Source organism: Anolis carolinensis, chromosome 5 (assembly GCF_035594765.1).
Source record: "Anolis carolinensis isolate JA03-04 chromosome 5, rAnoCar3.1.pri, whole genome shotgun sequence".
NCBI lineage: Eukaryota > Metazoa > Chordata > Lepidosauria > Squamata > Dactyloidae > Anolis > Anolis carolinensis.
Genome location: NC_085845.1, coordinates 175,294,832 through 175,310,118, shown reverse-complemented (window position 1 = coordinate 175,310,118; position 15,287 = coordinate 175,294,832). Strand labels below are relative to the sequence as shown.

Below are 15,287 nucleotides of genomic sequence, written 5' to 3'. Positions count from 1 at the left end.
AGATGATCAAGAACCGATCTAGATAATCCTGAAAGATGTCATTGACAAAATGCTGGAACGTTGCGGGAGCTCCACATAATCCATAATTCATAACTCGGGACTCGAATAATCCGAATTTAGTCTGGAAGGCGGTCTTCCACTCGTCCCCTTCTCTGATGCGAACTAGATTATACGCTCCCCGAAGATCCAGCTTGGTGTAGACCTTGGCTCCTCGAAGTCGGTCTAGTAGGTCCGAGATTAAGGGCAGGGGATAGCTGTTCCGCTTAGTGATATTGTTCAATGCTCTATAGTCCACCACCAAGCGTAATTCCCCTGACTTCTTTTTCACAAACATCACTGGGGAAGCGGCTGGGGATTGAGAGGGTCTGATGAATCCCTTGCGAAGGTTTGACTCTATGAACTCCCTGAGAGCTTCTTGCTCCGGTTCAGTCAGGGAGTAGAGATGTCCTCGCGGGATCGGGGCCCCCTCCACCAAGTCAATGGCACAGTCATAAGGTCTATGTGGGGGTAATCTCTCGGCTTCTTTTTCATTGAATACATCCCAATATTCTGAGTACTTCTTGGGCAAGGTGATAATGGGTTCAGTGTCTGTGGTATGGCAGATCTTAGCTACAAGGCAATGGTTTTGGCAATATTTTGAAGCAAACTGCAGTTCTCTGTTGGACCAGGAGATGCTTGGGTCGTGAAGTGTCAGCCATGGAATACCCAAAATCACAGGGAAATGGGGAACCTCGGTAACAAAGAAGGAAATCTCTTCCATATGTTCCCTTATCCACATTCTGGTGGGTTCCGACCACTGACTTACGGGACCCGTCTTGAGGGGGCGGCCATCGATGGCTTGCACCACACGGGCATTCTTGAAATCATGATATTGTAATCCCAGAGAGTCGGCATACTCTCTATCAATGAAATTGTTGGTGGCTCCGGAGTCTATCATGGCATGGACCATGACGGGTCCTTTTTTTGCTGACCACAAGGTGACCACTAGAAGAAACAGGACCCCGGTTGGCGGCTCTTGAGTGGGTTTTTTGACCGGGTTGGCGAGCCTCTCTACGCCCGGTCGCTGGCTTCCCCCGCCGGCTGTGCGCCAGCCGCCTCAGACGTCTTCGTCTCCGTGGAGGACGCCGCCGCCAGACGGGCGGCGGGCTTCCCTTTGGCTGGGCATTCTCTGGCGAAGTGGCCCCCGTTTCCGCAGTACCAACAGAGATTTAGGCGTTGGCGGCGGGCCTTCTCGGTGGCATCTAATCTGGGACGCACATTGCCCAACTGCATCGGCACCTCCTCGCTCCCTCTGGGGTATGGGGCTGGTGGCGGGGGTCTCCATACTGGGCGCGGCTGGACGCCGGTGGGAGCGGGAGGTTTCACCCCAGCTCTACCGCTCTGGCCTCGGACCCATTGTTTTCTGTTGGCAAGCATGACTTCAGCTCGTAAACATTGATCAATGAGTGCTTCAAGAGAGTGGGGAGGATCCACCTTGGAGATTTCTTCCAGCATCTCAATGTTGAGGCCCTCCCGAAATTGTCCTCTAAGGGCTACATCGTTCCATCCAGTGTTGTGGGCCAGCACTCGGAACTCGGCTATGTACTGGGACAAGGGTCTGTCCCCTTGGGAGAGGCGCCGGAGTTTGTGGCCGGCTGCCTCCAAATTGTCCTCGATTCCCCAGGTCTCCTTAAGGTGGTCCAAGAAGTGTTGCGCTGACCTTAGATGTGGGGAGGCTTGGTCGAACAGTGCCGTCGCCCAGTTGGCCGCTGGCCCGTCTAGGAGACTGTAAACCCACGCCACCTTGATGTCTTCTTGGGGAAACTCGGCAGCGCGGGCCTCTAGATAAGCCTGGCATTGACGACGGAAAACATGAACCTTAGAAGCTTCTCCAGAAAACTTGGTTGGCAACGCCATGGCCGGGAGACGGATTCCGCGTTCCTTCAAACCCTTTATTTCCCCATCCTGCACATTGAGCTTATCACGGATCCGGTCCACCTCATCCTTGTCGATGGTGTAGCTGATCGGTTGGCCACCCGGCCCGGCTCCGGTAGACATTCTGGCCTAGGTTAATTGGTGCTTAGGGTGGCGGAGTCAAACTGTCAGGACCCAGGCAGCAGAGCACCAATAACCATACACAGAGGCCAGAATCTATCTAATATCTTTATTAAGGAAATATGTAAAGTTAATAAAAGCAAGCGTATGAATTAGTCCAGGAGTAGACCTTTCAGGAAAGGTCAAAATTAGTCCAAAGAAGCAATGTCCAATATGAAATATTAAGGTCCAAAGTTGTAATCCAATAACCGAAACACTCACTTTGCCAGGCAAAGTGAGGGGAGATGACAAGGTCTTTTAGTCCATGAACTTGAACGAGGCTAGGAAGTAACTTGATTCTTGGAAAAACAAGGCTTGGATACAAGGCAGCAAGGAACGAGGAGCAAGGACAAGATCCGTGGTATTTACTTGGCAAAATCCGGGAAACAAGGCAAGGCTGGGTCTTGGAAAGCAAGGCAAAATCCGTGGAAGAACAAGGCTGGAAAACGAAGGCTTGAATCAGGAACAAAGGCTTGGAAGCGGAGTAGCTGTCCACACACACTACTCCAGTTGCTGACGAATTGACTCCGCAAGATCCCTCCGGGAGCAAGGAACCTAAATAGGCCTTGTTTTCCCCACCAGAGAACACTTCTCTGGGGAACCAGAAACGAAAGTCAATCTCTGTGTCCAGATGTATGACTCCCTAAAATTTCTCATGGGAACAGGCTTTAATCATCTGAATGCTTTGCTGCTATTCTCAAACTCCTGCGATTAGCCTGTTGCACTCCTTTCTGCTGGAGAATGTAATTACGGCGCGAAAAAGGGGGAGAACTCGACTCCGGGCTTGTTTGGGAGATTTCTGGAAGACAAGCCTCCTGCAGGTGCAAAGGCTCAATTTCTGGCTGAAATGGTTCCCTTTCTGGCTGAAATGGAGGAAAACCCAAGTTCTCCTCTTCGTCAGTCACAACAGCACTAGGAATGGGACTACATGGCCCATGAGTCATCACAAAGGATGATGTTTGGATGTATTTTTTTTAAAAGACCTATAAAGATTGCAGCAACAAATAACATAACCTCCCAATTTGTCCCATCTGGAGGAGCCCAATGTCTTCAAAGGAGAAGAGACAGGAATATATGACTCACTCTTTTAACAGGATGACATCTGCCAGCACACTGAACATCTGGTAAAGTCCAGATGCCTCGTTTAGTCGCTTCACAATGGCATTTGTTAGCTGAGCAATGGGATAGACAGTGGAAGGCCAGGGTATTTCATGGTGACGGACCTCTAATAAGCGATGAACTACACGAGCTACATAAGATGGGAAGGAAAGAAAGAATTAATAAGGGAAAACAATTAAGAAGTTAGCATCTCACAGCAAGGCTGCTGAAAAGCCATCACAAGAGAGTACAGAAACTACAGTCAAGCCATATACAAGTATCTGATAATGGTTTCACACTGAGCAGGTAGAAGATAAGTCTGAGCTTGGGATATGTACTGTCTTTGTAATACAATCCCAGAATTCCCCAGAGCACAAGGCCAAAAGCAAAATCCTTTCACCAGGTCTGGGAAGAGCAACAATGTTGATGGTGAAGGATCATTGCTTCAGTGCTGGTGGTCTTTGCTTCCTCCAAAACATCGATGTTTATCCACTTGTCATCCCAAGAGATGTGCAGGATTCTTTGGAGGCAACGCTGATTGAGCACAGACTACATTATCATCAGCATATTGGAGTTCTATAACAGAATCTGTTGTGTCCTTACTTTTGGCTTTCAGCCTGCTGAGGTTAAAGAGCTTGCCATCTGTCCAATATCTGATTTTCATACCAGTGGGAAGCTTCCCATCAACAAGGTTATAGCTATGAAGATAGAACATAAGTTTGGGGCAATAATGTATCCCTGTTGGATACCTGATTCCATGTTAAATGGGTCACTTTGGGAGCCATTTCTTTTCAAGATTGTTGCCACTATGTCATCATGGAGAAACCAAAAAATGTTCACAAATTAATAATAAGGGCATCTGATTTTCAAGAGGATGGTCCAGAGAGCATTACAATTCACTGTGTCAAAGGCCTTTGCAAGGTTGATGAATACCATGTACAAAGGTTGATTTTGTTCTCTGTATTTGTCTTGGAGCTGTTGTGCAGTGAAGATCATATCCACTGTTTCTCTGGAGGAGCGGAAGCTGTTCTGGGGTTCAAGGAGGATGTGTTCTGAAATAAGTAGAAGGCAGTTTGTGAGAATTGTGAGGATTTTTTTGGCAGAAATTTAAAAGGAGAGACCTTGGTAGTTTCCACAGTCTGTTGTTTCTCTCCCTTTTTAAAAAGGGTGATGATAATAGCATCCTCGAAGTTTGCTGGGATCTTTTTGGTCACCTACACTTTTTCAATGAGCTCGTGGAGTTGTTGTGTCAGCTCAGGCCCATCTTCTTTAAAGATTTCAGCAGGGACCCCATCAGATTAGCTGGCTGTGTTATTTTATAGTTGGTTGATGGCTTTGCTGCCTTCCTCCAAACTAGGCAGTGCTGCAAGCTCATTCCTGGTTTGTTGTTGAGGGATTTGTCAGATAAATTCTTCAGCCATGTTTGCAGTTAAGGAGGTCATGGTGGTGCTCTTTTCAATGTAGTGTCATGGATTTTTTGTCCTTTAGAAGTTTGGTTCCATTTGATGAATGTAGAGGGTGTATGCCATGATTTGCTGGGCCATAAATGACCTTTGAGGCTTTAAAGAATCTCAGTGTGTTGTCGACACCTGCGAAGTATTGGATTTCTTGAACCTTTGTTGTCCACCAGAGATTCTTTGAAACTTAGCTTTCGCACTAGCATAGGTTTTTTTTCTTAGCAGCGCAATTAATGGCTCCTTACCATTTTTTTTTGAAGAATTTCCTTTTCTTACCAATTACATGTTGGATCTCATTGTCATTCTCATCAACCCAGCCTTGATGTTTCCTAGTTTGGTATCCAAATGTTTGTTCACATGCTGTCATGATACAGGTTTTCAGTTTATTACAGTGTTCCTCAACATTTTCAGAGTGTTCCATAGGTAGCTGATCCTTGAGTATTGTTTGGAGGAGGGTTCGTTTAGAGGGCTCTTGAAGGGCTTGGGTGTTCATTTTATGCCTTATCTTTCTTCCTTAGAAGTATTTGGGAGTGATCTTGATAGCTACTCTGGAGTGAATTAACCCGTGGTCTGTCCAGCAGTCATCAGTGTCTCTCATGGCTCTTGTGAGAAGCACATCACAACAGTTTCTGGCACATATAGTTACATAGAGGTGCCAATGCTTTGACTGGGGATGCTTCCATGTCTTAAACTTCTTTTTCTGGTGGAAAAGTGTGTTTGTGATGATAATGTTGTGTTCCACACATTTGGTGCTTCCAACCCCACCTTTTCCTATAGCTGCTGGATAAAGGTCAAAATCTTGTCCAACTCTGGCATCAAAATCACCTAGGAAGATGATTTTGTCCTCTTCAGGTATCTCCAATATGACAGTGTCCAGCTGATAGTAGAATTTTTCTTGGTGTCTTTGTTAACATCTAGTGTTGGTGCATAGGCACTTATGATAGTTGGCTGCTAAATTTTGGCAAGATTAATTCAGATGGGTTGAGAGTCATTTGTTAATGCCAATGGGTATTTCCAGACAGATGCTTCACCAGGTCATTTCTGATAGCAAAGCCAACTCTGTGTATTTTTTGTTCTTGTTCAGGCAGTTTTTTTCTTACTTCAGCTGCCCCTCTCCTGCTCTCTGGATCTCTTGGCGCGCTGTTATATCGATGTTAAAGTGTCTCAGATCCCTTGCAATAATTGCAGTCCTGCATTTAGGGCATTCATTGTCTGTGTTATCCAACAGTGTCCGTATGTTCCACGTTACAATGTTCACTTTTCTTTTTAAACCTCAAGGTGGTGAGCCCTCTGGACACAGAAGTCCAGACAGGGATAAGCAAGGCAGACTATGTTTAGGGCACCTTATCTAGCACCATCCCCATATGGGGTGGGCAGAGTAGATTCTAAAAAGGGCTGCTCAGTCGTGGATACAGCTGCCGAACTACTCAACTGCCTCGGACCTTAAGACAGAACTGAATCCATATTCACCACACATGTGCCAGTCTGTGGTTAGGGCATCTAGATTTCATAGTCCTTTCCCCACCACACTCGCTAATCTTCATGGGACTTTTGTTGGTTTTGGATTATCTTGGAAAAGGCATGTGCGTGAATTTGTTTTATGTGTTGAGCACAGCAACCAACACACAGTATTCACAGAAAGAGATTTTGATCCAATGGCATGGTTAACACATTGACTGGTGGCCTCTTATCTGTGGCAGCCTTTGGCTGCCGTCACAGCTGTTGAACCACGTACCAAGTTATCGTTGGCTGCTCCACCTTTGAGGTCTTTGGTCTTCGAATAGTGCTTGGTCTAGTTCTTCCCCTGTGACCTTGCTGCCATGGAGACCCTACTGGGAGCACAAGATATCTGACAACTTCACTCACAGGTTCACTGGAATGCACAAGCTCCCTCACCATGACAAGGTGATAAGTGAGGAAGCAAACTCACCTGTATATCGAAATCCATGAATAAAACCACCAGCAGATTTCCTGAAGTCAACTGAATGGCTTGCAGTGCCCAGAACAAAGAGACCTCGAGTGGCTTTGGCTTCATAGCTGGGCTTGATCAAGGGATATTTCTTTTTGTTGTCTTTGCCTCGCATGAGTCTAACAGACCTAGATGGATGGAATGGGGAAACAATGCAAGTCAGAGCTGAGAGAGGAGTTTGGGCAGATAATTAAAATGGAAGAGTGATGAGAAGCCGGTCCTAGTAATGGGACTTAAGGCTAGCAACAATGTATGGATTTTGTATGCAGATGATCCTTACTTGAGCTCTTTCTCAGTATCTCCAGCTAAAAGGGCAGGAAAAGTTCTTAAAATCTGGGAGATTTATCCCAGACAGACTTTTATATGTAAGGGTGTAACATTCCCCCTATGAAATTTTTCTTCACTCCCCCAAAAAACTGAAATTTCGATCAAATATTTAGAAATATAATTTAGGCATCCCAAGAAAAGAGACAGATAATGATACCAAGAAAACCCACAAATATTAGTCTCCCATATGAAAACAAAATGCAGCATTATGTGATTCACATCACTGTGTATGTTGAGATGGAGAAGGACCAATGCAAAAGTCATACTCCTGCTTCTGAGATAGGCCATTTTCCTGCTACTAGAAGCAATACAGATGAGGGACAAGGTTTAACTCTTCCCATCCTTCTACACTGAGAATGATATGTCAGTTTCTGGGGAATGCATCCATACATGTGCAACCTCAAGAAATATCAGCTACACATGTTAGGATCTAAACTCCCAAATTAAGCAAAAGTCTTCTATTATACGAATCCTGCCAGATACAGGCTGAAGGAAAGTGCCTGTCTAAAAACTTTGAGACAAAGTTCAAACTATTCAAATCTACATACAGTGGTTAATGTATTATTATTCAGTATTGCAGCTCTCTCTCTCTCTCTCTCTCTCTATATATATATATATATATATATATATATATAAAATACACACATAATATGCAATACAAATTAAGGCATCTGGTGTTGCATACAGTTTGTTCTTTAGGCTGAGAGTTTTTCAGTCATGCTGCATACTCTCTCTCTCTCTCTCTCTCTCTCCCAAACACACACATACATGTACACATGCATTCAGTCTCTCTATAGCTAGGGAGGTTGAGTCTTGTCTTACTTATCGAATATAGAGAAATCAAACTTCCAACCCAAGCAGCGAATGGCACGGTCGTAAGGTGCTCGAGCAGCAAAGTTGTCCAGCTTGTCCTGTGGAAAGAGGACCGTCTCTCCTTCACTTCTATTGCTGTTTTCCAGGTAGAACCGGAGGGTGATTTTCAGCTTCCCATTTTCATCCTTGATGAGGACCAGGTCTTCTAAGTCACCCTCCAGGAGCCCATCTAGAGACTTCAACTGATATGTATCTAGGAGGCCATTGTTAATTGCTCTATAGAAGGAAGAGAATGCACGATACACATTCACAGACGGTAGATGGGCATTAGTAGAAATATCACTGTCAGAGTACATAGTTGACAATGTTATTGATAGATTATATTTCAGTTTAAATCTCAGAAAATGTACTCAATTTGAGTTCCAATTCTGGGGACACTAGAAGTTGTAGTCAAAAATTAGAACTCCCCTATGTACTAGCTTCAATGTTGTGGGATAGAAAGCTGGTCTCAATTTGTTTATAGTTGCTTTGGACTATGAAAAACTACTGGTGATATAACAAAAATGGCCACTGAGCACACAAGAAGGCATCAGAAACTTAGCTCCACGCTTGAAAGGAGGGCTAAAATGATAAAATAAATCTCAAGAAACAGTACTTGGCAAAAGATGCACTGAAGAGCAGCTAGCCACAAATCATGAAACAGCAGAAGGCAAATATAAACACCTCAAAAAAGTCAGATGCCTTTCAACCTTTTCTATCTTCTTAGTACAGTAGCTAGTAAAAAAAACAACCCTTTATTGCATAAAATATTTCCAGCTACATCAAAAACCCAAAATCGGGAATAATACTGTACACTCCATAAAATATTAGTCATATTATTTCAACATTTTTTTGACTTGCTCTAGTTGAAAAGGAGGACGAACATCCTTAGATGAGCCTCCACACTCAGAAATTTCTCATCACAGTGACAGAGAGGTCAAACAAAGGCTTTTACACTGCCATATAAAATCCAGAGTATCTGCTTTGAACTGGATTATATTGCAGTGTAGAATCCCGTTCAAATCAGATAATGTGGATTATTTGTTTTGATAATCTGGATTACACGGCAGTGTAGAAGGGGCCAAAACCTCCATCCACCTCTCATATTTTAATGCCCACTTAGAACTACAAAAGAGTGGGTGTCAAGCCTACTGTAAGCCACACTCCATGTCTAACAGGGTTTGACTTGGCAGGTCACAAGTTGTGCTGCTCTAGATTGTTGCCTGAGGAGAAGGTTCCCAATTTCCATCTAAATAACATTGATTGGATGGACATGTGATTCTTACCAGAGAGGAAACAAACAACATCACATTGAGATAAGAGGTCAGTTTAAGAGGCTTAGGAATGTTTTATGGCATATATTGCCCTATTCTCTAACACAACAGAACAGCTAGAGATAGGACTTGCCACAGTCACCCTAATCTGTCCAATGATGGGGATAGTCCTGGTGCTATGTGAAGGATAACTTAAAGGAAGTACATATTTAACTCAGAAATTTGGCAATAGCCTTAGGTATTTTTAATACTCAACTGGCTCAGACTCTTACCTCAGATCTCCAACATAATGAGTAGCCCAAGAAAGGCGAACCCTGGAGCGGCTGACCATGTGTATGAAATTGGTGACACCCAAAATATTATCTGCCGTCTCAAAGGCAGAGTTTCCCCGGCCCAAAATCAAAACAGACTGGCCAACAAAATCTTTTGGGTCAGTGGACACAGACTCATAGCCCTCAACGTATTTCGAACCAGGGAAGTTGACTTCATGAGGGATCCATGTTCCTGTGGCCACCAGAAGAACGCTGAAACAGAGAGTAGAATGTCAGACTTGGTCAACGTACACGAAATCAGTTTCTACAGCTATTTCCAAAATTCTTCAGGATCATGATGCGCTAATCCAAGATTTGCCAAATATGCAGTGTGGAATTCTCGAACTGGAAGCTAATCAAGTTATGGTTATAGAATTCTTGCTATTTGCAACAAACTGAAAAATCTTCTCCCAATACAATACTGATGCAGGTGCTATTAATCAAGATCAGAGATTAATTTTCAAGGAAGAACTACAAGGAAACAGGTTTGCAGATAACTCTGGATAGGTTGTCTCAGTGTGCAGTGACAATTAAATAGACAATTCCACACTGTAGAAGGGGCTGACCTTGCACATGGGATAATAACATAAAAATAGGGTCTTCAGACTAAAAATACTATTATGCTTCTTCACTATACCATTTCACACTCAAGGTAGGACAAGGGAACTATTTCATTATCCTTTATGCTGTTTTTTTTAAAAAATCCTTACAGACACTAACACAATAAGCAGAAATCTGGCCTCAAGTCTTTGTCTCTGACATGTTATACATGCAGATGATGAAAGGTATTCAAAACTTTACAAAAATGGAATACTCCTCCAACAGTTAGATCACTTGGAGCTTCTGTGTCTCTCAGAGCCTGACCTCAAAATCATGTAGTGACTCAATTTGGTTTTATTCTTGTTATGAAAAGATAATTTTAAGTGTGTAAGACAGTGGTTCCCAACCTTTGGGTCTCCAGGTGTTTTGGACAGTTCCTAACAGCTGGTAAGCTGACTGGGATTTCTGGGAGCTGAAGTCCAAAACACCTAGGGGCCCAAAGGTTGGGAACCAGGAATGTGAGAGAAACAAACATGCTAGGACCACAGCAAACAAAATCTGTACCACATCTAACAAATTAGGTGCCCCCCCCATTACTTACCTGCATTTATATAGCTGAGCATTCTGATCAGTGAGGATGAAATAATGATCATTCCATGCCTTGCTGTCTTTTTCCAGCATCACATGAGTGATAGACGTGTTATATTGTACCTGTAGGTCTAGCATGGAAGCAAAATCAGCGAGGTAATGAATCATGGCATCGGCATGAGGGAAAAAGTCCTGAGAATAATGTCGGAAGAGTAGTCGGCTGTCATGACTGAGCAGTGAATTCCAGTCATGACGAAGGTTGAATTCCCTGTTGGATTTGCCAGTGTACAGTTTGTTGATGCTAATTAGCTTGCGATGGCGCGGATACAAAGTAAAGAAATGTCCTGGAACCAGTTCACGTTCAAAGACCACATAGTCCCGCTCTGCATGCTGGAGGAAATAAGCCATTTGAAGTCCTGAGGGGCCAGCACCAATAATGCAATAGTCGTGGTACAGAAAGTCATGAGAGCAGGAAGAAGCCACAGACAAAGCAAGGATTAGCAGAACATCCTTGGAGGCAGATGGCAGCATATTGGCGGCAATGAAGTGAAGGCACTTTTAAGAAAAAGGAAGGAGAAAATAATTCATCTAGAACTCCAAAGGCCACTTAATTCTATCGGACAATGCAATGTCATCTCTATTTCATCAATGTTATATACATATTCTGAGGTCCAACTGAAACAAGATCTTTCAAGATTCAACAGGGATGTATTTTCTGCAAACACTTATGGGGAAGAAGGTAAGCAAACATTCCCTCTGAAGGTCACTTGTGCATCACACTTCATGTGCAAAGAACCATTGCCTAACACAAGGCAACGTTTGTCTCCTTTGGATGTGTTTTGCCTGTTCTTTACCCCTCAGATATTTCACTTGTACAGTTGTTTCTCAAGCTGCTGTTAATGTACATCTTCTGTTGAAATATACTGAAAAGAGGCTACTGGAACAATATAGGATTGGCAGATCTCAGGGCCTGGCCTTGAGCCTCCGGTCTTCATGGGTCATCTCAAAGCATGAGGCAAGGGTACAAATTCTCCCTTTTTGATAGATTTGGTCCTGGGCAAGAGGAAATCTCCAGCTCAGCTAGGATTCTCAAGATTTCCTAGATTAATTTCTGAAACTAATGGCATGACCAGAGGATGTCTCAGGACCCTTCCACACAGCCATATAACCCAGAATATCAAGGCAGAAAATCTCACAATATCTACTTAGAACCAGGTTATCTGAGTCCACACTGCCATATATTCCAATTCAAAGCAGAAAATGTCAGATTTTATTCAGCTGTGTGGAAGGGGCCTCGGGTTTGGCTCTGAAAACTCAGTCTTGGGACAATCCTTCGAATAGCTCCTTCGAAGGGGGTAGGACCGAGAGCAGGGCCTCCCCGGCACATCTTAACACCTTGGTCGGTTCAAACAAGGAGATACTTTCAGACAGGTAAGCTGGGCCAGAACCGTTTAGGGCTTTATAGGCTAAAGCCAGCACTTTGAATTGTGCTCAGCAGCAAATTGGCAGCCAGTGGAGTTGGCGCAACAGGGGGGGTTATGTGCTCTCTGTTCACTGTTCCAGTGAGCATCCTGGCTGTCACCCGTTGGACTAGTTGGAGCTTCCGAACAGTCTTCAAAGGCAACCCCAATTAGAGTGCGTTGCAGTAGTCTATTCAAAATGTGACAAGAGTGTGGACTACTGTGGTCACTAGCCAAGTCTGGCGCACAAGTTTTGATTGTGTGAAGGCTTCCCTGATCACCGCTGAAACCTGGGGTTCCAGACACAGCAACAAATCCAGAATTCCCAAACAGGAACCTGTGTCTTCAGGGAAAGTGTAACCCCATCCAGTACAGGCTGTAAACCTATGCCCTGTTCGGCCTTACGGCCTGACCAGGAGTACCTCTGTCTTGTCTGGATTCAATTTCAATTTGTCTGCCCTGATCCAGATCGTCAAACCACCAAGAATTGGTTCAGGACTTGGATGGCCTCCTTAGGAGCAGATGAAAAGGAGTGATAGTGTTGGACGTCATTTGCGTACAGATGGCATTGACCTCCAAAACTCCAGGTGACTTTTCCCAGCGGCTTCCTTTAGATGTTAAACAACATGGGGGCAGTACTGAATCCTGCAGGACCCAAACGGGAATACACCCCCCCCCCCCCTCCAGCTCTCTGCGTAGTTTAGCTGAGCCAGGCTTTCAGGGTTGAAGACCCAGAGTTATTTGACTATAACTTCCCCTACTTGAAAACGGGCAACAGTTTCTGTTCCATGGGTCATCTTGGACATGGGACCCAAGTCTAAACACAAAAATAATTGATGTTTCATATACATCTGAAGGAGCCTGAAGGAAATTTTATATCCAACTAGCATATACACTTACTGGAGCCTGGGTATGAATTTTTCTAATGGTATTGCTTAGAAATATTTGTTAGCTTTGGAATTTTATGAATGGTCCAATTAGAGAAGTAAAGAATATCTACAATGTTCCTTCCTTCCTTCCTTCCTTCGATCCCACTTTCTTTCTCTCAAAAGAGACTCGGGGCCTTCCACACAGCCATATAACCCAGAATATCAAGGCAGATAATCCACAATATCTGCTTTGAACTGGGTTATCTGAGTCCACACTACCATATAATAAGGTTCAATGTGGATTTTATACAGCTGTGTGGAAGTAGCCTGAGCCCACACTGTCATATGACCCAGTTCAAAGCAGCTAATGTGGGATTTTATACAGCTGTGTGGAAGAGGCCTCAAAGCAGCCAACGCTAAAAATCACATAATGTATAAGTTAAACCTAAAGCATATAAACATTAAATTAGAATATAAAAGGGGACTTATTAAAAATACATAGTTAAAGCTAATAACATCATTGGGTTGCTGTGAGTTTTCCAGGCTGTATGGCCATGTTCCAGAAGCATTCTCTCCTAACGTTTCACCCACATCTATGGCAGGCATCCTCAGCGGTTGTGAGGTCTGTTGGAGACTAGGCAAGTGGGGTTTATATATCTGTGGAAGGTCCGTGGTGGGAGAAAGAACTCTTGTCTGTTTGTGGCAAGTGTGATTGTTGCAATTGACCACCTTAATTAGAATTGAATAGCCTTGCAGCTTCAAGGCCTGGCTGCTTCCTGCCTGGGGGAATCCTTTGCTAGGAGATCACGAGGTTTAAACCTGGTTTAAACCCTGCCAGCATTTTAATTTGGATCACGAAGGTTATGTGCACCAAGCTATGCAGGAGCCTTTGAAGAACATACATAAGTACATGTTTTCAACTTCTATACAGATTGATATTTTAATAATTTACAGTGGGGTCAAACCGCAACAACTCTGCAGTGTGGGTACACACTGCCAGTCTCAGCCCAAAGAGGGGCCAGTCCCCATGGCAACTGCCTCGCCTCTCCTTGGTTCCCTGGCAACCAGCCTCCTATCGATCCCTGCTGGGCCCCTTCTGCCCAATGGGGGAAAGGGGCGAGGTTCGAAGCCGCCCGCGTGACGTCATGACGTACCTGGGCATTCGGCGCCGGCAGCGGAACGAGCAGCTTGGCCGTGGCTCCTGCCCTAAAGGAGAATGCCCGTCGCCATAGAGTGGCAGCCCTTCGAGTCCTCCAACAAGAAATCAGCCTTGGAAGAAGGAAGGGAATAAAAAAAGGAACGCAACGAGAGGGCAGGGCTAGAGTGGCGGCGCTGCTTCCGAATCCGCTCGCATGGTTGCTGAGCAGGCGAGGGGTATCACGTGACCACGCCGGAATTTAAAGTGCCCGCCGTCCAAAAAAAAAAAAAGAAAGAAAGAAAGAAAAAAGATGGTGCTGGCTGGGTGGAATGTATTTACACCAGGCATGGGCAAAGTTGGGCCTTCCCTCAGGTGTTTTGGACTTCAACTCCCACCGTTCCTAACAACCTCAGGCCCTTTCCTTTTTCCCCTCAGCCGCTTAAGCCCAAATCCCATTGGCTTTTTAAGCCACCGCATCACATTGTTGGTTCATGAGGACTCCAAGATCTGCTGCTGTTGAGCCAGGCGTCCCCCATTCTGTAATTCATTCTGTAATAAGGTGCACTATACAATTGGAAAAAAATACAGTACAGGACGCCCCCAAGTTACAAGTTAGGAGCTGTAGATTTGTTCTTAAGTTGGATTTGTTTGTAAGTTGGAAGAGGTTCATTTTTAAATTGTACCCCAGCCAAAAATATGTGCCTTTTAGCTTTGGATAGCATAAGGAACAAACTGGTGTTTGTTTTGCTGTCTGTGTCCCTGTTCAGAAGATTTCGCCTCACTTTCTGTCCCTATGGTAATTGGATTTTGGAAAAAACGACTTCTTGTGGAAACAAGGATTGGTGATACAGCAGAGTGGAGATGCCTTTTCCCATGAAAACTCTTTTCAAGAGTGAATTTCCCTTCGTATGGGTTGATTTCTCTCAGTTGTCTCAGCCCGCTTCTTAACTACATATTTCAGATGTAAGTCAAATGTTTCTAACTCAGGGAGTGTCTGTATATAAATAAAGTTTGTTTTCTGTTATTGGTACTAAAATTAGTGCTTGTCTTACAGTCTATGATGTTTTCAAATAGAAGAAATACAGTATTTAAGAATAAGCCATACATGAAGTGTAGGGTGAGACTTTGGATCCCAGCACATTGTGTCACTGTTCAGTTGGATGAATGTTTACATTCCGTGGACATCTACAACATCTGAGTTTAGTGAAGTTTTCTCCAAATCAAACACTGAGAACAAGTCACAGTTAGTGAAGTTTTCTCCAAATCAAGCACTGTGTGGGGCTGGGCTGTGGCGCAGGCTGGTTAGTAGCCAGCTGCAGTAAATCATTCTG

The 15,287-nt window shown here is 44.2% G+C and overlaps 1 protein-coding gene across 1 annotated transcript in view; it reads right to left on the bottom strand.

The window, feature by feature from the left end:
* foxred2 (FAD dependent oxidoreductase domain containing 2) overlaps positions 1-14,193 on the bottom strand; it is a 32,020-nt gene extending 17,827 nt beyond the window's left edge. The window contains exons 1-6 of the mRNA XM_008110650.3: positions 13,973-14,193; positions 10,503-11,044; positions 9,323-9,574; positions 7,747-8,013; positions 6,559-6,725; positions 3,157-3,322 (exon numbers count right to left, since the gene is read on the bottom strand). Coding sequence (XP_008108857.1) covers positions 3,157-3,322; positions 6,559-6,725; positions 7,747-8,013; positions 9,323-9,574; positions 10,503-11,020 — 1,370 coding nt within the window. The 5' untranslated portion in view covers positions 11,021-11,044; positions 13,973-14,193. The remainder of the gene's footprint in view (positions 1-3,156; positions 3,323-6,558; positions 6,726-7,746; positions 8,014-9,322; positions 9,575-10,502; positions 11,045-13,972) is intronic.
* Positions 14,194-15,287: the final 1,094 nt, after the last annotated feature.